This window comes from Megascapheus bottae, chromosome 17 (assembly GCF_031878675.1).
Source record: "Megascapheus bottae isolate mThoBot1 chromosome 17, mThoBot2.hap1, whole genome shotgun sequence".
NCBI lineage: Eukaryota > Metazoa > Chordata > Mammalia > Rodentia > Geomyidae > Megascapheus > Megascapheus bottae.
The window spans coordinates 50,736,603-50,756,093 of record NC_143525.1 but is presented as its reverse complement, the minus strand read 5'-3'; the positions used below and the strand labels follow the sequence as shown (position 1 = coordinate 50,756,093).

At 59.3% G+C, this 19,491-nt stretch overlaps 2 protein-coding genes across 2 annotated transcripts in view; both read left to right on the top strand.

Annotated features, from left to right (window-relative positions):
• Nploc4 (NPL4 homolog, ubiquitin recognition factor) overlaps positions 1-8,024 on the top strand; it is a 46,345-nt gene extending 38,321 nt beyond the window's left edge. The window contains exons 14-17 of the mRNA XM_090351361.1: positions 749-844; positions 1,867-1,983; positions 3,874-3,976; positions 5,767-8,024. Of these exons, the coding sequence (XP_090207487.1) occupies positions 749-844; positions 1,867-1,983; positions 3,874-3,976; positions 5,767-5,924 (474 nt within the window). The 3' untranslated portion in view covers positions 5,925-8,024. The remainder of the gene's footprint in view (positions 1-748; positions 845-1,866; positions 1,984-3,873; positions 3,977-5,766) is intronic.
• A 2,795-nt stretch (positions 8,025-10,819) lies between these two features.
• On the top strand, positions 10,820-18,371 carry Faap100 (FA core complex associated protein 100). The gene is made up of 9 exons (XM_090351777.1): positions 10,820-10,996; positions 11,082-11,200; positions 11,597-12,558; positions 13,480-13,636; positions 14,154-14,926; positions 15,549-15,685; positions 16,510-16,626; positions 17,618-17,704; positions 17,799-18,371. Exons 1-9 carry the CDS (start codon positions 10,832-10,834, stop codon positions 17,928-17,930), a joined length of 2,649 nt encoding a protein of 882 aa, XP_090207903.1. The 5' UTR covers positions 10,820-10,831; the 3' UTR covers positions 17,931-18,371.
• The last annotated feature ends 1,120 nt before the right edge of the window (positions 18,372-19,491 follow it).

Below are 19,491 nucleotides of genomic sequence, written 5' to 3'. Positions count from 1 at the left end.
GAGATAGTTTCACAGACACTCCCACTTGAGCCACAGCACCACTTCCGGATTTTCTATGTATGTGGTACCAAGGAATGGAGCATGGCCCCCAGTTGGCTTTGAACCAGGATCCTTAAATCTCAGCCTTCTAAGTAGCCAGTTGGCATGAGCCACCAGCACCCAGCCAGGTAGAGGTATTCTTTTCTTCTTTTTTCTTCTTTCAGTGTTACTTCTTTTTTTTTTTAATGTTCTTTTCTTTTTTGTGGGGTATGGGGCTTGAACTCTGGGCCTGGACCCTGTCCCTGAGCTCTTCAGATCAAGGCTACCACCCTACCCCTGAGCCACAGCCCCACTTCCCCTTTTCTAATGATTAATTGGAGATAAGAATCTCAGGTATTTAGTGCCTGGGCTGTCTTTGAACTGTGATCCTCAGATCTCAGTCTCCTGAATAGCTAGGATTGTGGACATGAGCCATTGCACCCGGCTTTGTTACTTCTTTATTCTTATTTTTTTGTGTCTATGTGGTACCAAAAAATCAAACCCAGGGCCTCATGCATTCTAGGTAAGCTCTCTGCCCCTAAGCTACACTTTCAGGTGGAGGTATTCTTGAACACACATCCTTCTGTTTGTTTCCCACCATCTGTGTTCCAGAGTGTCTTTTGGGGCTGACGGTACACTGGGACACAAACTTGTAGGATTCAGAGTTGCTGTGTATGTGTAACTTACCTGCTGGAAACACATCTTATAATTGTATGCTTTTGTTCATTAGATCACAACAACCTTCCCCAAGGATCCAGTTTACACTTTTTCTATTTCTCAAAGTCCGTTTCCTATTGAAAACCGGGATGTGCTGGGGGAGACGCAGGTAAGCTATATTTCAAGGTCTACAGCAAGGAACTGCTCCTGCTTTAGCTAGCATTGCTCTGGTCTTTCCAGATGTGCCATACTTTTACACCTCCCTGATTAGTTCTGTGGTGAGCCCGAAAAGGCTTTTTTTTTGGGGGGGGGGTTAGGGGGCTGCGGCGTGGAGGGGTTGTGGGCAGTCCTGGGGCTGGAACTGAGGGTCTGAGCACTGTTCTTGGACTTTCTCAAGACTAGAGCTCTACCACTTGAGCCATAACACCACCTCCGGCTTTTTCTTTTTTTCTACTATGTTGTACTGAGGAATCCAACCCTGCTCTTTGTGCATGCTAGGCAAGCACTCTACCACTAAGCCAAGCTCCTGGCCCCTAAAAGGTTTTTTTTTTGTTTGTTTGTTTGTTTTTTTGGATGGATCCTGGGGCTTGAGCTCAGTCTGGGTGCACTGTCCCTGAGCCTTTAGCTCAAGGATATTGCCGATATTGCCCTACTCCTGGTCCTGGGCGATGTCCCTGACCTACTCATCTCAAGGCTACTGCCCTACCCTTGAGCCAAACCCCACTTCCTGCTTTCTGGAGGTTTGTTGGAGATAAGAGTCTCAGGTCCTTTTGTGCTCACTGGGGAGCTTGCCAGCTACAGAGTGGCCCTTTAAGGGTCCCATGTGGTCCTGCTGCACATGTATGGGCTGTGTGATAGTGGTTCTCCCGTTCCTCCCCATTCTTTCCTGAACTCACATGGGAGTCCTAGACAGACAGAGGGCTCTCCTCCCCACACTCCTCTGCACCTCCAGGTGACCTTCTGTGTCTGTCTCGCCATTCAGATGTGGCAAGCGCTCAGCTCCTCCATGGTGGAGATGGGTTCCGGGCTTCCCGTGGGGAGGAGGGTGGAGTTAATGGCCCCTAGGTGGCCCTTTGTACCCCTCTTCCTGTGAGGGTGAGGAGGTATTAAATCATAGGCGCACTCTCTTCCAGGCTCTGGCACTGTAATGGAGTATTTATGATTTTTCCTTGTTTTCTGTCCCCCTTCCAGGACTTCCACAGTTTGGCCACCTATTTGTCCCAGAATACCTCATCTGTGTTCTTGGACACCATCTCAGACTTCCACCTCCTGCTGTTTCTGGTCACCAATGAGGTCATGCCTCTGCAGGTACAGATGCAGCTGTGGCAGCCCTACCCCTCTTGCCTCTCTCCCCTCACTTGCTATCAGGAAGCTGTGATAAAGCTTGGTGCTGAGGTCCTCTCTCTGCTTCTGTGTATGGCAGTCTGAACACAGAGCTGTGCGTGCGGCCTGTGGTGTTTCCTCCCTTAGCCTTTGTGGCAATGTCTGTTTCCTTAGTTATAATCCCCTAGAGAGGGTTGGTGAAGGAGCCATGCCCTCCGACCTTTACTGCTGTCTTCCTTCCCCTTGAGGAGGCGGTGCTGTTGGGTTTTTGTGTTTTTTTTTTTTCTTTGCTGGTCATGGGAAGCTTGAGCTCTGGGTTAAGTGCTGTATGTAAGTTCTTTTTTCCTCAAGGCTCGCTCTCTACCACTTGAGCCACAGCTACTTCTGGCTTTTTCTGCGTGTGATTGATTGGGGTTGGGTCTCACAGACTTTCCTGCTGGGCTGGCTTCAAACCATGATCCTCCAATCTCAGCCTTCTGAGTAGCTAGGTGTACTGGCGTGAGCCGCAGTCCAGGCCAGTGTCAGATGGTTAGGATGGCATCATGCAGGTGGTTAGCCAGCGTGGCTGCTTTCATTCACCTGGTAGAAGACATTCTGTCGTCGTCATATCACCCTGTAGTCATACCTGACACCGCAGGCATGAAATGTGTTTGTGTTTTAGTAGCTCTCATGGTGCCTTTAAGCCCTTCAATGCTTTGTCAGTCTCTATAGGGATTTGATTATATGTATGTTAACCTTCGAAACCTAGGATATCGTGTAGTGTTTTTAGACAGGGTAGAGAAGCAAGAGGCAGAGAGAGAGGGTTAGATGTCACACCCCGGGTTCCTGTTTACTGTTTGACCTGTAGTACCAGGGATGTGTGTTTTTATTCTCTGGTTACAGATACCCACTTGGGACTATTTGTGTAAAAAATAATTTTATTTTTTGTTAGTCCTGGGCCTTGAACTCAGGGCCTGAGCACTGTCCTTGTGCTTTCTCAAACTAGGCTACAGCTCTACCACTTGAGCCCAGCACCACTTCTAGTTTTTTCTGTGTATGTGGTACAGAGTAATCTAACCCAGGTCTTCGTGCATGCTAGGCCAAACTCCCAGCCCTGTGTCAATTTTTGATCATTTTATTGACCTCAGTTGTGACAAATTGTGGGGGTTTTGTTTTTGTTTGGTTTTTGTGAGTCATGGTCTTGAACTCAGCTTGAGCTCGCTGTCCCTGAGCTCTTCAACTCAAGACTATCACCCTACCCTTGACCCAAGCCCACTTCCCATTTTCTAGAGGTTAATTGGAGATAAGAGTCTCAGGCCCTTTTGTGCCCGGGCTGGCTTTGAACCTTGATCCTCAGATCTCAGCCTCCTGAGCCACTGCACCTGGCAACAAATTGTGTTTTTATAATGACATCCTCTAAGGTTTTGTTTACTTATTTGTGACAATGTTTTGCTATGTAGCTCAGGACTTAAACTTATAGTCTTGACTTCAAACTCAAGAACATGCTACCTCTGCCTCCCAGATGCTGGGATTACAAGTGCATAGGCTTTTAAAATTTCCTCTGTAATAGGTCTTGATGGTAAGGAAGAACCCTTTGAGCACAAGGTTGAAGCTATGTTTGGTTTTTTCCTCCTCCTCCTCCTCCTCCTCCTCCTCTTCCTCTTCCTCCTCCTCCTCTTCCTCCTCCTCCTCTTCCTCTTCCTCTTCGTCAGTCCTAGGACTTGAACTCAGAGCCTGAGCACTGTCCTTGGGCTTTCTCAAGGCTAGAGCTCTACTACTTGAGCCACAGCACCACTTCTGGCTTTTTCTATGTATGTGGTACCGAAGAATCAAACCTGGGTCTTCATGCATGCTAGGCAAGCAAACTACCACTAGGCCCCACCTGGTTTCTTATAGGACAGCATCAGTCTGCTGCTGGAGGCTGTGAGGACCAGAAATGAGGAGCTGGCACAGACGTGGAGGAAGTCTGAACAGTGGGCAACCATTGAGCAGCTCTGTAGTAAGTATATCCCCATCCCCCACCTCCTGGCCTACCACAGGGCTCCAGCCAAACCAGAGTGTGTGTGCACTCGATTCCCCCTCAGAAGCCCTGGGGCTTCTCCCCTGGGTGCAGCCTGGCTCCGGCTACCACTCTCCTCACGTGGTCCTCATCCCCCTGTCCTGCCCAGCTTTGTGGTGCACTGAACATTCACACTAGGTAACCCTCATCTGAAAAGTACTTGTATGTGGACATGTCCCCGTGAGACACCTGCTGCATTCCTCTACTTGTACCATCCAAAGAATCCAGCTTGGGGCCAAGAGTGTGGCCTGGTGGTAGAGCTCTTGCCTCACATGCACAAAGACTTCCACGAAGACCTGGGTTCAATTCCTCGGCGCGCACCCCTAGCTTCCACAGTAGTGGGCGGGACACACACACACACACACACACACACACACACACACACACACACACAATAGTGGGCGGTGGCAGGTCCAAACTAGTCACTTGCAGCAGCTTATGCCTGAGAACTCTGTGTGCATCAGTCTTCACTGTGATGTGTTCACCTATCTATGTATAGGACTGGTAATGCAAACCAGCAGTGCTGTTGTCAGAAACATCTCAAAACATAGGACTCAGCAACAGTGTGGGTGAATTAAGTAAGCTCTCTGCACTAAAGCACATTCCAGAGAGCTGGGGGTAAGCAGGACACACGTGACTTCTAGCTGATTCTGTAAGATATTAGGCTTCCAGTGCAGTCCCTTCAAAACCCCACAAAGGCTTTGTTTTCATAAACATCTCTGCAGTAATGCAGAGCCTAGATGACCTGAGACAATCTTGAGAGATAGGGTAAAAAAAAGACTTGGAAGCCTTGCACTGCTGATTTTTTAAGGTACACAGCTTCAGTGACTGAATTGTTATGGTATTGGTCTAATGAGAAATTGCCTGGTGAGCCAGAAAATCGAGAGCAAGCAAGCCAAAGAGAAAATGGAGAGGGTGCTGAGACAGCTGGGCAGAGTCCCCTAACGGTAATACCTACAGTGTGAGGCTTCTCTCTCCAGGTACTGGGATTAGGACTGTGAGCTTCATGCTGGCTGAGCCGGTATTCTGTGACTTAAGCCATGCCCCCAGCCTGGCTTTTCACTGCTTGTTTTGAAAATAAAGTCTTATACTTTGCTTCCTGGGCTAGTATGTTGTTTGGGGTTTGTTTGTTGTTTTTGTTTTGTCCAGCCCTGGGGCTTGAACTCAGGGTCTTGGGAACTGTCCTTGAGCTTTCTCAAGGCTGGCACTCTACCCTTGAACCACAGCACCACTTCTGGCTTTTTGGTGATTAATTGGAGAGTCTCACAGGCTTTCTTACCCAGGCTGCCTTAAAACTACGATGTTTAGATCTCAACCTCTTGGACACATTCTGACACACACACCAGTCTCCTAGCTTCTGCTTAGCCCAGTCGAGTGACAGTCAAAATGAATACAAATGCAAAAAACGCAGGCCACTGGGAGAACTGGATGTGTCTTAGACAACTCAGCATGGACTGTCCCCTGTGGTCCAGCCCTGAGACATGATAATGGACTGGGCAGCTAGGTTTCTGGGCAGCTTTGTTCCTAGTAGCTCACAGTTGGGAGGCACATACGTGTTCATCAGCCAGGATACGGAGCCCATCCCAGGAGCAAGGAGTGGCCTGTGCAGGCCTGGGGCAGGGTAGACCCTCACAGATGGTGTAGACCATCGTGGGTTTGTTGCAGGCCGTGTGATGGTTGTGCCTAAAACTCTGTAGAAGTGAGCGTTCTCTTGTCTTTGCTCCCTGCAGGCACCGTTGGCGTGCAGATCCCTGGCGTGCACGAGTACGGCGCTGCTGGAGGCTCCGCACATGCTGCGGGCGCAGCCATGTGGTCCTGTCAGCACTGCACCTTCATGAACCAGCCAGGCACAGGCCACTGCGAGATGTGCAGCCTCCCCAGGACCTAGTGCTCTGGCCCTCTCTGAAGCCAGGAGCCCCACGTGTTCCCTGTAAGGCCTGGAGGTGTGGGCAGGCTACCCCAGGGTCTCACACCTAACGAGGCTCTTCAGCGCTGTTGTGGAGTGAAGGTCCCTGCGGCTGCACTAGGCCTCCACGGAACTTCCCGCCTGGAGATGCAGAGCGCCCTGCCTGCGCCACGCACCTCAACCGTTTCCTGCTCCTCTCCTGTGGTGGAAGGACCAGGCATGTCCAAATCTCCATTTGGAGTTAGGGTGCAGGGAGTGGTGGTGGCTAGCACCCAGCTTTCCTCTCCTTTCTTCTCGATGCTTTTGCTCTCCATTTCCCTGCTGTTTTTGTTGGGAGTTCCTAGCTGCCTCTCTTGTGCTCCTCTGGGGTGAAAGTCCTGCCTGTGAGAGTCACATCCCTCCCTTCCCGTGGGAATGTGCGGCTGGGCCTTGGCCACAGTGGCCTGACCTGCAGGTCAGTGTGCCACCACCCCCCTTTCGCTGACATCAGGTGGGAGCTTAAAGTCTACATTGGTGAGAATAGTTGTTACCAGTAACTCCTGCCTGGAAAACCTTTATTTATTGTTTTTAAGATAAAACTGCACAAAAGGGAAGCGAGTGGCTAGTTTTTGCCTCCTTTCCTCCTTCCGTGCAGCCCCTCGTGGGTGTTCAGGGCGGTGGGTGGACAGGCCTCCATCAGTTCTTTGACGCAAACCTCAGTGCCTGAGACTTTTCTACCAAGCCCCTGGCTGTGGCCCTGGCCTGGCAGGCCACCTGTCAGGACAGTGTAGATGCACTCGAGCTGGGGATCTGGTTCCTGCTTCCCCAATGTTGCTCCTCAGCCGTCAGCCTCTCCAGCTTCTAGCCTCTAGCAGCGTGCGGGGCCACTGACACGGGATCAGGTGAGAGCATTTGTGGGGCCTGCGCAGGTGCATGCATGGTGCAGTTAGGATGAGATCCAGAGCGGTATCCAGTGGTCTCTTGAGTGTCCAACGCGGCTGAACTGAGCCTAACCCTTTTTCAGACAAGTTGTGGGCATCTTAACGTCTCTCTGCCTTATTAAGAGCGGAACCAGCTGTGTTGCGCTTGGAAAAGGCTGGTCCCGACAAGGAGACTCGGGCAGCCTCTCCTGGAGGAGGGTCACGTGCCGACTCCCATCCTTGACCTTGTAGACAGAGAACACCCGTTTGTTGGGCTCTTGTGGCAAGACCATAGCACCCCCTAGGTTTACCTGGTTTGGGGTTCCAAGTCAAAATCTGTAGTGAGAGCCCAGCTGGAGCCCAGCAGCTTTGGTCTGGTCTTGGTAGGGCTATCCTGGAGCGTCAAGAGCGGGAGGATCAGGAAAATGAGTCTCCCCAGATGTGGGCCAGCACGTCACCGTGAAGGTGCTGGGGGGCGTCGTCCTTGTGATCTGTCCCTCCTGGCCTCTGCTGTCGGTCCGCCGTGAGCCTGGGCAGCCTGCCCCTGCCCTGTCATGCTGTTCCCTCTTTCCAAGGCCATTCACACCTGTCCTGTTGCCTGCCTGCCCATCCTGGCCCAGTGCTGGACAGCACAGAGCAAGGCCTGTCTACCACTGCACCATCACTTTCTCTCCCGTTTGTTCCATCCAGCTAATCTTGTGTATGTGGTTTGGTTTCTCCTCAGCCAATGGTTTTCTCACTCTGAAATTCTGCCATCTCCATTCATTTACGTCTTCAGCTTTTAGCTAAAGAAAAGGTTGTGTTTCTCTGCTTATGGTTTTGAGTTGCTCTTTGTTCAGTAATGCACTTTATTTTATTGTCCAAAGAGAGTCAAGCTAATGTTACCAGCTTGGGGTTCTCCCTGCAAAGGTGCAGGCCTGGGCCGCTCAGCCATCTTCTGCACGTGGTGGCCCAGCCCCACCTCCTGGTCCAGAGGGGTGCTGAGTCCAGTGGCTGCCACAGTCCCTCCAGGCCCAGAGGCGGGGCAGGTCTGGCTCTGGCTGCCTCTGGCCAGCCTGCTCCTGGGACATGGGTGCTCCGCTTGGGCTCTGCTTTGGGCTCACAGGTGTGTTGGCTGGGTGTGGACTAGCCTTACCTTAACCCCAGCCCCGCAGTGAAATCTAATAAAAGCACCTGAAGCGACTGTCCTGCTCTCGTTGTGTGTGGTTCCTGTGCCCGAGCGGTGTCCTCAAGCTGTGTCTAGCGGATGTTTTGGTGGGCAGTGATTTGGCAACACCCCTTTCCCCAGGATTTCTGCCTGGGTGCCTGAGCACTACTCTTCCAGGCCATGTGGATGGACGGTAACAGTAGCCTGGCCTCCTTGACACCTTTCCTGCTGGCCACATGGTCTCTCCTGGGTCTTGGCGTCTTCCACAGTGCACGTGGCCATGAAGCTGAAGAAAGGTCTAAGCAAACCCAGGCTGCATACATGGTACAGCAAGGAGTGGAGACCAGAGGGCAAGCTCTCCTCTTGAGCTCCACCCGTGGGGTGATGCAGCATTGGCTTCTGGGGGGCAAGAAAAGAAGGTTGCCCTTGGCACACCGCCCCCACTGAGATTGGAGCAGCTTGGCCCTGGGCTGTGGGGTCTTAGCTCAGTGGGAGAGCACTTACCTGGCAAGGGCAAGGCCCTGAGTTTGGTCCTCAGCTCTAGAAAAGAAAAAACTTGGGGTCTGTTGTGTCCTTGCCCCCACATGTTCTTTGGGGCTTCTGTGCCTCCACACAGCCTGTACCTTCTTCCCCAGTGCTCCTTTGTTCCCTGAGCCTGATGCTACTCCAGTCCTCACTCAAGAAGTTGGCGGGAACCCTAGCTGGCCTGCAGTCCCTAGTACCAGAATGGCCCCCAGTTCCCTAACTCCAGGCACAGTATAGGGCTGGATGGGGGCCAAGAAGCTGCCAGCCAGCAGATGTGGTGGAGTGGGAGAGTGACCAGAGCAGGGCACCTCCCACATCCATTGCTCCCCAGGTGGTCACTCAGGGACAGGCTTCACCTGGTTTCCTCTATGTTGTAAGCAGTCTAAGAAAACGGACAGGAACTAGTGTGCATTCACAAGTGACTCAAAGAATGGGGACAGGGCCAACGGTGTGGCCTAGTGGTAGAGTGCTCACCTAGCATGCATGAAGCCCTGGATTCGATTCCTCCGTTTCACATACTCAGAAAAGGCTGGAAGTGGAGCTGTGGCTCAAGTGGCAGGGCACTAGCCTTGAGCAGAAAGTGTCCAAGAACAGTGCCCCAGGCCCTTCAGTTCAAGCACCAGGACTGGGGGGAAAAAAAGGATGGGGGCAGTCTCAGGATTGATTACAGTTGGTCAGAAGAAAGCTGAAGGTCCTTGTGCACTTGAAATCCAGAGTTAACAGGGCTCAGAAAATGAATGTCTGGTCCCCAACCCTCAGCACCAAAGTCGCAGACCAGCCCCAGGGCAGCTACATTGATAGAACGGTGTAGTCTCACTAGAAGGGAGACTTACCAGTTAGCTAGGTCTGGTGATGCATCTGGTTGTGCTCCACATCCTTTTCTCCTGGGTGTCTGACTTCCCCAACGTCACAGACAGGGTCTTTACTCTTTCAGAGACCCCGAGTGATAGACCTTCCTCAGCTCAAGTGGCTGGGACTGCAGGGGAATGCTGCGGGCCTCCTCCAGGGTGAGGCTCCCCGGCTCCGTCCCTCACCCTAACCCTGAGGTGCCTCTTACACTGGAGCTCACTCATTCCCACGTGCCCAGGCGTGGCCCACCCTTGGGATCCCAGGCATGGGGTCCTGAATTCCAACCCCTGATGCTAGGGGTGATCTGGGGCCGCCCCAAGACTCCTAAACTGGAAGCCTTAATGCAAGGACGGCCCTGCATACCGCCTCGCCCCGTGGGAGCCTCTCCTGGCTAGAACCTCTTCCCCAGAGCTGAATCCACCCAGGCAAAGACGGGAGCCAAGGAGCCTTCCAGGCTCCAGGGCTTGGGCCTGGGCCTGGCCTGGCCTGGACCCCACCACTCCAGCCATCCCACCCTCCACCCAGAGCCCAGCGGGGCGGGGCAGCCCTCGGGTCTCCTGAGTCCTGCCGTCAGCACGTGGGCCCGCTGTCCGCTCTGGTCAGCTCTGATCAGTGGCTGGTCCTGATAGGACTGCCAGGGCTCCCACACAGGCTCCCCAGGGTGGCCCCCGCTCACACCCCAGGCCCGGCTCGCCTCCGGACTGGCCCCGCCCACCCCCCAGGCCCGCCTCCGGACTGACTCCGCCCGCCCCAGGCCCACCTCCGGATTGGCCCCGCCCACCCCAGGCCCGCCCCCGGATTGGCTCCTGCCCACCCCAGGCTCACCTCCGGACTGGCCCTGCCCAGCCCAGGCCCACCTCCGGACTGACTCCGCCCGCCCCAGGCCCACCTCCAGATTGGCCCCGCCCACCCCAGGCCCGCCCCCGGATTGGCCCTGCCCACCCCAGGCTCGCCTCCGGACTGGCCCTGCCCACCCCAGGCCCACCTCCGGATTGGCCCCGCCGACCCCAGGCCCACCTCCGGCCTGACTCCGCCCACGCCCCAGGCCCGCCTCCGGATTGGCACTGACCACCCCAGGCCCGCCTCCGGATTGGCACTGACCACCCCAGGCCCGCCTCCGGATTGGCCCTGCCCACGCCCCAGGCCCGCCCCCGGATTGGCCCTGCCCACCCCAGGCCCGCCCCCGGATTGGCCCTGCCCACCCCAGGCCCGCCCCCAGATTGGCCCTGCCCACCCCAGGCCCACCTCCGGACTGACTCAGCCCACGCCCCAGGCCCGCCTCCGGATTGGCACTGACCACCCCAGGCCCGCCTCCGGATTGGCCCTGCCCACGCCCCAGGCCCGCCCCCGGACCGGCCCCGCCCCCGGAGCGCGGTTTACGGCGGAGGCCGCGCGGCGCGGTAGGCGGTCGTAAACTACTCGAGGCGGCCCCGCCCCGCCGGGCTTCGCTCCCGCCTGCCGCCCTCACGATGGCGGACGCCGCGCGGCGCGTGAACTACCTGGCTGGTTTCTCTTGCCCGCTCGAGGGCCTGGCGGCGGGCAAGCCCCGCGTGCTGTGCCACGAGGCGGAGGTCTTCGTGTCCACCGGGAGCGAGTTCGTCTACGTATACGACCAGGAGGGCGGGCTGCTGACCGTGAGCGCGGGGCCGCGGGCGGGCGGGCGGGCGGGCGGGGGCCGGGCGGGCGGGTCGGGCCTGACCTCGCTCTCCCGGCGCCCAGGCCGTGTACCAGTTTCCAGACCAGGTGTGGCATCTGCAGCTGCTGGGCCTCCGCAGGGCGCTCTACGTGCTGTGCGCCCGGAAGGGCGTCTACTGCCTGTCGGTGGAGCCCCGGAGCCGGTGAGGGGGGCGTGGCCCGCGGGGCGGGGCCATGAAGGGGCGGGGGCCGGGCCGGGAGGGGCGGGGCCTGGAGGGGCGGGGCCTGGAGGGGCGGGCCCGGGGCCGGGGGCGGGGCCCGCGGGGCGTCTCCTCCCCCTCCTCCCGGGCCTCCCGCGGTCTGGGCGCGGGGGTCTGCGGGCCCGCAGCCCCGTCGGAGCCCGTGCAGGAGTCTGCTGTTGGAGCCGGTGCTCGCGTGGTGACGTGCGCGGCTCACCCTGCTCCCTCCCCTTCCTCCCCTTCCTCCCCTGCAGCCCTCGGAGGGGTCCCGAGCCGGGAGGGTCCCGGCTGGAGGGGCGGCAGCGGCGGAGGCCGAGCCTGCCCTGCCTCGGCCTGACCGAGGTCCCACTGTTCCCGCAGTGCTGCAGGCCCGGCGCGCGAGGAGAGGCCCGGCGGCGGGGAGCTCCCCTGCGCCGTGGTCCCCGTGGCCCCCGAGGCCTGTGTCCTCCCGGAGGCCGCGCTCTGCGCCTTCACCGTGCTCGAGGACACGCTCGTCACCCTGGTGCAGGGCCCCGCCCAGTGGAAGGTGCAGGTGTTCGAGCGCCCGGGCCCCGGGGAGGCCCCGCAGCCAGGAAGACAGATCGGAGAGGTGGAGCTGTCCACCTGCAGCCCCCCAGCGGGGCTCCCGGAGAAGCCTGCGGCCCCCCGCTTCCTGCCCGTGCTGTGCTGGGCGTCCCCGCCAGGCGCCAGGGGTCCTCACGGCCACTCCCCGGGCTCTGCGGGCTTTGTGCTACAGGAAGCCCTCTTTGGACTGCTCTTCGGAGCCGACGCCATGCTCTTGGAGTCACCTGTGATCCTCTGTGGCCTCCCCGATGGCCAGCTCTGCTGTGTGGTCCTGAAGGCCCTGGTCACCTCCAGATCGGCCCCAGGTGACCCAAAGGCCCTTGTCAAGATCCTCCATCACCTGGAGGAGCCTGTCGTTTTCATCGGGGCCCTGAAGACAGAGTTGTTGGCCGGGGAAGCTGTGGAAGAAGAGGGGCCGCCTGACGAGGAGGGCAGTTCTGACTGCCTGGTGGCCCTGGGGTACCAGGGCCGGGTGTTAGCTATCAAGGCTGGCTGGAGCGAGTCTGGGAGTTTGGTGCCGGAGCTCCGAGAATATTGGCTCCCCGGGCCCATGCTGTGCGCTGCCTGTGGGGCCGGTGGCCGCATGTACCTCAGCTCTCCCTCCGAGCTCTGCGTGGTAGACCTGGCCCAGGGAAGTGCCCCCTCGAACACCCAGCAGCCCCACGGAGACCTGGGGAGCCTGCCCCTCGAACTGTGTCCCACCAGCTTGAACATCTGCAGCGTCCTCACGCTCTTTGTGTCATCTGGGACATCTGCAGGTATACGCTGCTGCTGAGACATGAAAAACCAACCCTTAGGGTGAGGCCTCTCTCTTTATAGCCATCCCTGAGCTGGTTTGCCCTCTCCCCAGCTGCTTCTGACCTTCCTACGCCGGTGACTCATTCACTTCTGTCAGGGGTCAGGGAGCAGCTGGAAGCAGGTCCTTCCTGGGCCCGGGGAGAGGGCTGCTGCTGGCCTAAGTGCTCTGGTGCCTGACTCGAGTGGCAGAGCACGTGGCTGAGGAGGAGCCAGGGGAGAGTATGTCCTCAGCGGGTCTGAAATCAGGTCACACTGACATTTCACGTGGAGTAAGGGGCTGAGACACATCTTCCTAAGCTGCTCTGCACTCAAAGCCGAGAACAACTCAGAGCTCTCAGGCCGGAGGTCTTAGCTGCATCTGCTTGATATTGGGGAGAGAGGAAGTTGCTTTCCCATTGGGATGAGAACACTGGAAACCTTACCAAGGAAAACACTTGCTAGGGGGACTGCTTTGATGGGAAGCAAGTTGGGGGCAGGGTCAGTGATGAGCCACGCACCTCAGTAGAGGTCGTGGCCACCGCTAGGAGGGACTGGAGGGCTGGGTCAGTCAGGAGCTCGGAAGGTGGAAGAGGACCCCACAGGTTGGGCCAAGAGGCTGTCCTCCACAGCTCAGAGTGCCTTGCCGCGTGTGCCCAGCTGGAGGTTGAGTTCTGTCCTCATTTGGCCACTTGGTCCAGTCGGTGCACACCGCATCCATTTCCCACCATGCTTTCTCCTCCGTGCTGACATGGCAGCTCAGGGAGGCCCTGCAGGACGTGTGAAAGACGGGTCTGCCTCCTCACACACTGGCTTGGCCTTCCACCAGCACTTGGCCCAGAGCCCAGGGCAAAGGCCTGGCAGCTGCTGCCAGCCTGCTGACCGACACTTTGTCTATCTGTCAGGTGGCACGGAGCTCCTGGCCCTGTCTGCCCGAGGCCGCCTGATAAGCTGCAGTCTGGACCTGACCCCTGAGAGGACGAGTCCTGCCAGAATGACCATGGCCAGTGCAGGCCAGAAAATTAAGGAACTGCTCTCTGGCATTGGTGATGTCTCTGAGAGGTGAGCGGTGGCTTTGGCTCCAGTGCGATGGCACTGCCTGTTTGCAGGATGGCCTCCTGGGCCGGCAGGTCTTCAGGCCATGGTGCTCACTGCACCTGGCAGTCTACCCTGGGCTCTGTTGAGAGCTCAAAGGCCTGCACAGAAGGGCAGGTGAGAGGTGCCCCTTTCCCTGGCTGCGAACGGCCTCCGCAGGCCACTCCTCCCCTGCTCTACGTGTCTCCTCTGAGGCCTGTGCCTGCCACTCTTCATAGAAAGTAGGGCTGGCACAGTAGGCAGTGAGGGAGCATGCCCCCCACCCCCCACCCCCGTTCCTGTGGGTTCCAAGTTCCTGTGGCTCAGGTCTGTTTCTACAGTGCCTGCCATCCACTGTCTCCGTAGAGTTGCTGCCACAGAGGGAAGAGGTGACCAGCACGTGTGGGGGCCCGGCCGTCCCAGTCAGAGCAGCCAGTGTGGCTGGCAGGCTGGTGGGTAGCCTGTTGGCACCCGGGAGCCTGAGCCCCTCACCTGTTCTTCGCAGAGTGTCTTTTCTGAAGAAGGCCGTGGACCAGCGGGACAGGGCCCTGACCAGCCTCAACGAGGCCATGAGTGTCAGCTGCGCCCTGCTGTCCAGCCGGGAGGGCCCCCGGCCCATCTCCTGCACCACCACCACTGCCTGGAGCCGCCTGCAGCTGCAGGACACCCTGGTGGCCACCTGCCTGCTGCAGAACAGCAGCTGCTTCAGCCTGGAGCAGGGCTGGACCCTGTGTGTCCAGGTGCTTACCAGCTCCTCTGCCTTAGACCTGGCTGCAGCCGGCTCCGCTGTCACCTACACCATCCCGGTAGACAGGCTGGGCCCCGGCAGCCAGCGGGAGGTGACCCTGCCTTTGGGCCCCAGCGAGAGTGGTGAGTTTGACCTGCCCGTGACTGTGTCCTGCGCGCTCTTCTTCAGCCTCCGAGAGGTGGTGGGCGGGGCCCTGGCCCCCCCTGGTCCCCTGGAGGACTCCTTTCTGGACGAGCTCCCCCTGGACCTGCTTCCTGAGCAGGAAGGCATCTGTCTGCCTCTGAGCACGCACACGGTGGACATGCTGCAGTGCTTGCGCTTCCCCAGCCTGGCCTCCCCACACACTCAGACTCCTGGCCTGCCTGGCCCCGCACGCGACCCTGTGGACGCCTTCCTGGACACCTGCCAGCCGCCGGGCAGAGAACCATTGGGCGCAGCCTCCCTGCGAGCCAAGTTCCTGCCCCCATCCTCAGCCTCTATCAAAGTATCTGCAGAGCTGCTCAGGGCCTCCTTGGAGGCCGGGCACTCAGGTTGGTGGCACTGCCTGGCTTACTTCTGGCTCTCAGGCCTTGAGGCCCGAAATGACCATGGGTCGTTTTCCCCCTCTCCCAGCGGCTCCTGGGTCAGCCCTGGGTCACAGCCTTCCGAGTTCTGCCACATCCTGGCAGCTGTTGGGTTTTTCTTTTGTGTTTCTCAAAAACTGTGTCTGGAGCCTGACTTGAGCACACGCAGTTGTCACTGGGGAGCAGCGTGGCGAGTTTCCCCACAGCGAGAACTCGCGTCCCTCATGTGCTGCCAGAGCTCGGCGCTGCTCAGAACGGCCCCTGGGCTCCCTGTCTGCTCTGTGTCTGGCTTTGCTCCTGTGTGTTGTGTGGAGAATGGGCCCTAGCTATCAGGGTGCTTCTCAGCACCCAGTGGGTGTTGGGTGGTTTCTGGGCAGGGTCTGGCACTTCTACAGCAGCCTCAGGGACCCACATGGAGCTCCCTGTTGTCACTTGCCACCCTGTCAGAAGAGCCTGGCACAGGGTTCTCACCTCCAGGCCTCTGGACAGCTGGGACGCCTAGGTGGCCCTGGGAGGGTACATTTGAAAGGGGCCACCAGCACCATTGCACAGGACCCGCTCACGGGCCTGACTGGCGCCTCTTCCCCAGGTGGCCCCCTGTGCAGCTCCACCCTGCAGTGGCTCCTGGCTGAGAATGCTGCTGTGGACGTCGTCAGGGCCCGCGCGCTGTCCTCTGTCCAGGGAGTAGCCCCCGACGGCACTGACGTCCACCTCATCGTCTCTGAGGCAAGATGAGGTCCTTGTCCGCGGCGGGGAGCCGGGCCTCCATGCCCACCGTTCCGTGGGGTCCCTAGAGGAATCGGATCCCCAGCCCCTCTGTCACTGCCAGCCACTAAGGACCCTCCCCGGTGCCTTGTGCTTGGCGACTCGTGCCAGCAGCCGGACAGACACACGGGAGAGAAAGAACAGCCAAGGCCAGCGACTCATATCTGTAATCTGGCTACTCCATTCAAAGCTAGCCTGCCAGTAACGTCCATGAGATTCTTATCTCCAGTAAACCACCAAAAAGAAAAAGGCCAGAAGTGGAGCCATGGTTCAGGTGGTGGAGCATGAGCAAAACAAGCACAGGGACAGCACCCAGTCCTGGGTTCAAGGCCCAGTCCTGGCTCGTGGCAGGAGTTGGCCTCTGAGGATCAGGCTGGTCTCAGGCTGATGGCAGTGTACAGAGCTAGGCGGGTGCTCGGGAAGCAGCCTCCCCTGGGCCTGGGCCAGGGCAGAATCCCCCCACTTCCACCCCCATCGGAGATTTGACTGCAGAGCTTCACGGGATTGAAGCGGGAAGCCCAGGTGCGTTCCACGTGCTGAGCAGACTCGGAGCTCCTGAGATCCCAGTGCTCCCCTGAGCCTCACCTCCACTTCTGGCTCTTTGCTGGTTAATTGGAGATAGGGTCTCAGATTTGTCTCAGGCTGGCTTTGAATCGTGATCCTGGGACCTCAGACTCCTGAGTAGTTAGGAGGCACGAGCCACCAGCTCATGTCTCCTTCCTGCCCTCGGCGGGGCCTCACGCAGCCAGGGCCCTGCTAGCAATGAGGGCCCTCATGTGTTGCAGGTGGCCGTGACTGACCTGAGCCCCGCAGGGCCGCTCCAGGCTGTGGAGATCCAGGTGGAGAGCTCCTCCCTGGCCAGCATGAGCAGGCTGCATCACGCCATCGTCGGGCGCATGCAGGTACGGCGCCCGTGTGGCCCGAGCAGAGGGAGGCCCTGGGGGGTGGTGGGCAGGGGCAGAAGGCGCCCGCGTGGTCACAGGTGCAAGCCGCCGTTGCAGCAGGTGCATCCGTCTCCAGCCGTGGTCAGGTCCCCGCTGCCCCTGTGGCTGAGGGCGCTGCTCTTCCCGAGCCCCACGCTGGCCCCAGGACAGTGTCTGCTGCCTTGGGTGGTCAGGAATGTCAGGTCTGCTGAGTCCCCAGTGGTGGTCACCAAATCCTAGCTAGTAGACTGTCCAGGAAGGGCCAGTGTGCTGCCTTCAGGCTCTGCCCATGGGGCCTCTTCTGACCGAAAGTCTCTTCTGGTCAGGACAAGTCACATGGCACCTAGGGGTCCTAGTGGCCTCATCTGGGTCATCTGCAGAAGTCCCATGGCCAAGGGTGGTACATGTGAGGTGCTGGGTTAGGGTTCTGCCCGTGAGCCTATGGGTGCAGTGTGGCTGGCTTTGCCACAGGGCGCTGGCTTGCCCTTTGCTTGTCCTTGCTTGTTTTGCCCTTTGCCTGCCTTGGCTTGCTCTGGCTTGCCCCCTCAACAGGCTGGCCCGGGCCTTGTTACTTTGCATGTCAGGCTGCTTTGGGGAAGCAGAAGTTAGTGGGCAGCCAATGGAGTGAACGAATGGGCTGTGAGGAACCCGACTCGAGGGGTCCCGTGAGAGGCCCCCACCCCGCGGTCCCAGCCATAGGCAGACCAGCAGAGGGTCAGTTTAGATCTGAGCACAAAATGGTTCTTTGGGAATGAATGGAGCCACAGAGCCGACCAGAAGGTGTGCGCCAGGAGAGGATTTTCTCAGGAGGGGGCTCTCCCCGAATCATGGGGACAGCCGGAGATCTCGGAGGGTTGAGGGGTACTGATGGGAAAGGTGGCCCTGCCCTGAGGCCCATCTCCAGATGTAGGCGCCTGCCTCGGTCCCATGGGGAACCCTCCAGCCTCGGCCCCTCCCCTGTGTCCCCCAGGCAATGGTCACAGAGCAAGCTGCCCAGGGCTCCAGCCCACCCGACCTCCGCATACAGTACCTCCGTCAGATCCACGCAAACCATGAGGTGAGCTCCGTGCCAGGCCGGGGTGGGGAGGGGCTCCGGAGAGTGGGCAGAGCGGGTGGGGTGGGTCTGTTTAGCCACACGCCGCCCCCCACAGGCCCTGCTCCGGGAGGTACAGGCCCTGCGAGACCGGCTGTGCACCGAGGACGAGGCCAGCTCCTGTGCCACGGCCCAGAGGCTTCTCCAGGTCTACAAGCAGCTGCGCAGCCCCAGCCTGGTGCTGCTGTGATGGGGGGTGGGGGGCGTCTCTGCCCACCATCTCCAGCCCTCACAGAAGGCCAAGGAGTGCTGGGGGGGCATCTGTGCCCCTCTCTCCTGCCCTTTCTGCTGAGCAGACCACCCTGCTGCTGCCGGCGTGCCCCCAGCCTGATGGCTCACCCAGTTCTGACTGATGTGCACACAGGGTCCTCGCCCAGACTTAGGGTGCAGTGGTGCTGCTGCTGTTCCCGCACACTCCCAGAGCCCCGCCACCCCTCGGGGGGTCACCACCGGCTGGGGGCTGCTCCCCACCAAGCACAACGACCAGGCCAGGGCTCCTGCAGGCGCTGGGCCTGCGCTGCACCCAGCATTGTGCTGTCTTCAGGGTCACTTGGGGTGGGGAACCGCCTGGGCAGCCCTGGTCCCGGCCTCCTCGCCCAGCCGGGTGCTGCCCGGCTGCCGGTGCTGCCCGTGCTGCTTTTACTGCGGGGGAGAAGCACGTGCCTGGACCTGGGGGGCTTCACCCACCACCCGTGTGTGTGTGTGCCCTCTGCCTGTGTGCAGGCGTGGCTGGCAGATGACACTGTCTACTGAGCGCCTGGCCTTGCTGGTGGTTTGTTTTTATCCCCTACCCCCTCCCCCCCCCCCCCCCCCCGTGTCCACCCTCAAGCTCTCCCTACCCGACCAACTTCTTGGTCCTGGGGCTGAAGGTCCAGCAGTGGGCTGGAGGAGGGCTGAGAAAATGTTCCCTGGCCGAGGCTGGCCACACAGGACCCCTTCTATGGCCTCCCTGACCTGGGAGAGTCCAGCTCTGGCTGCCGGCCGGTGCTCACGGACACGTCTGGCTCTGGGACCACTGGTCAAGAGGAGGAGCCAGGCCCACACGCAGGACCTGCAGGGGCTGTGTCCCAGGCGCTGCTGGCTTCTGCCTGTCAGACTTGGCACCTCCTGCTGTCCCCTGCTGGATACCCAGGGTGCCGCAGGCCTCCAGGGCCCCAGGGCTGGCCCGAGGCATCCCCCCAGTGTTGCCATCCAGCCTTGATGGCCCTGGGCCTCCATTTACTGCCAGACCTCAGACAGAAATGAGACCTGAGACCGGACCGGGGGCTGTGATGGCCTCCGTTGGGATGTACAGCTCATTCGAGGGGATTCATGTCATTTAGTACGCAGGCCTCACCCAACAGCACCCTGACACCCTCTGCCCCTGCCAGGCCCTGGGAGAGCTCTGAGCCCACGGGACACGGCCTCCCGTGTGGTCCTGGGCCCTCTGGGGAAGCCAGGGACAGGGCCCTTCCTTGTTTCTAAACGGAGGGTGCCATCCAGCTGAGAGCCCCTTGCCAGCCTCCCCCACAGCTCCCCAGACCCGGCCCTAAACTAAGGGTGCCCCTGCAGTCTCTATGGCAACAGCCGGCCGAGCGGGGGGTCGGGACGGGGCAGGGCGGGTGGGTTCCTCCTCTCCTGTCCCGACCCGGAATGCGGGGTGGGGCTCTGGGGCGCGGACCGACGTCCCCCCCGCCCGAGCCCTGGGCAGGCAGGCAGGCGGGCACCGGTGTCCACGGTTTAATGCTGGGGAGGGGTGCCGGGGCTCGGCC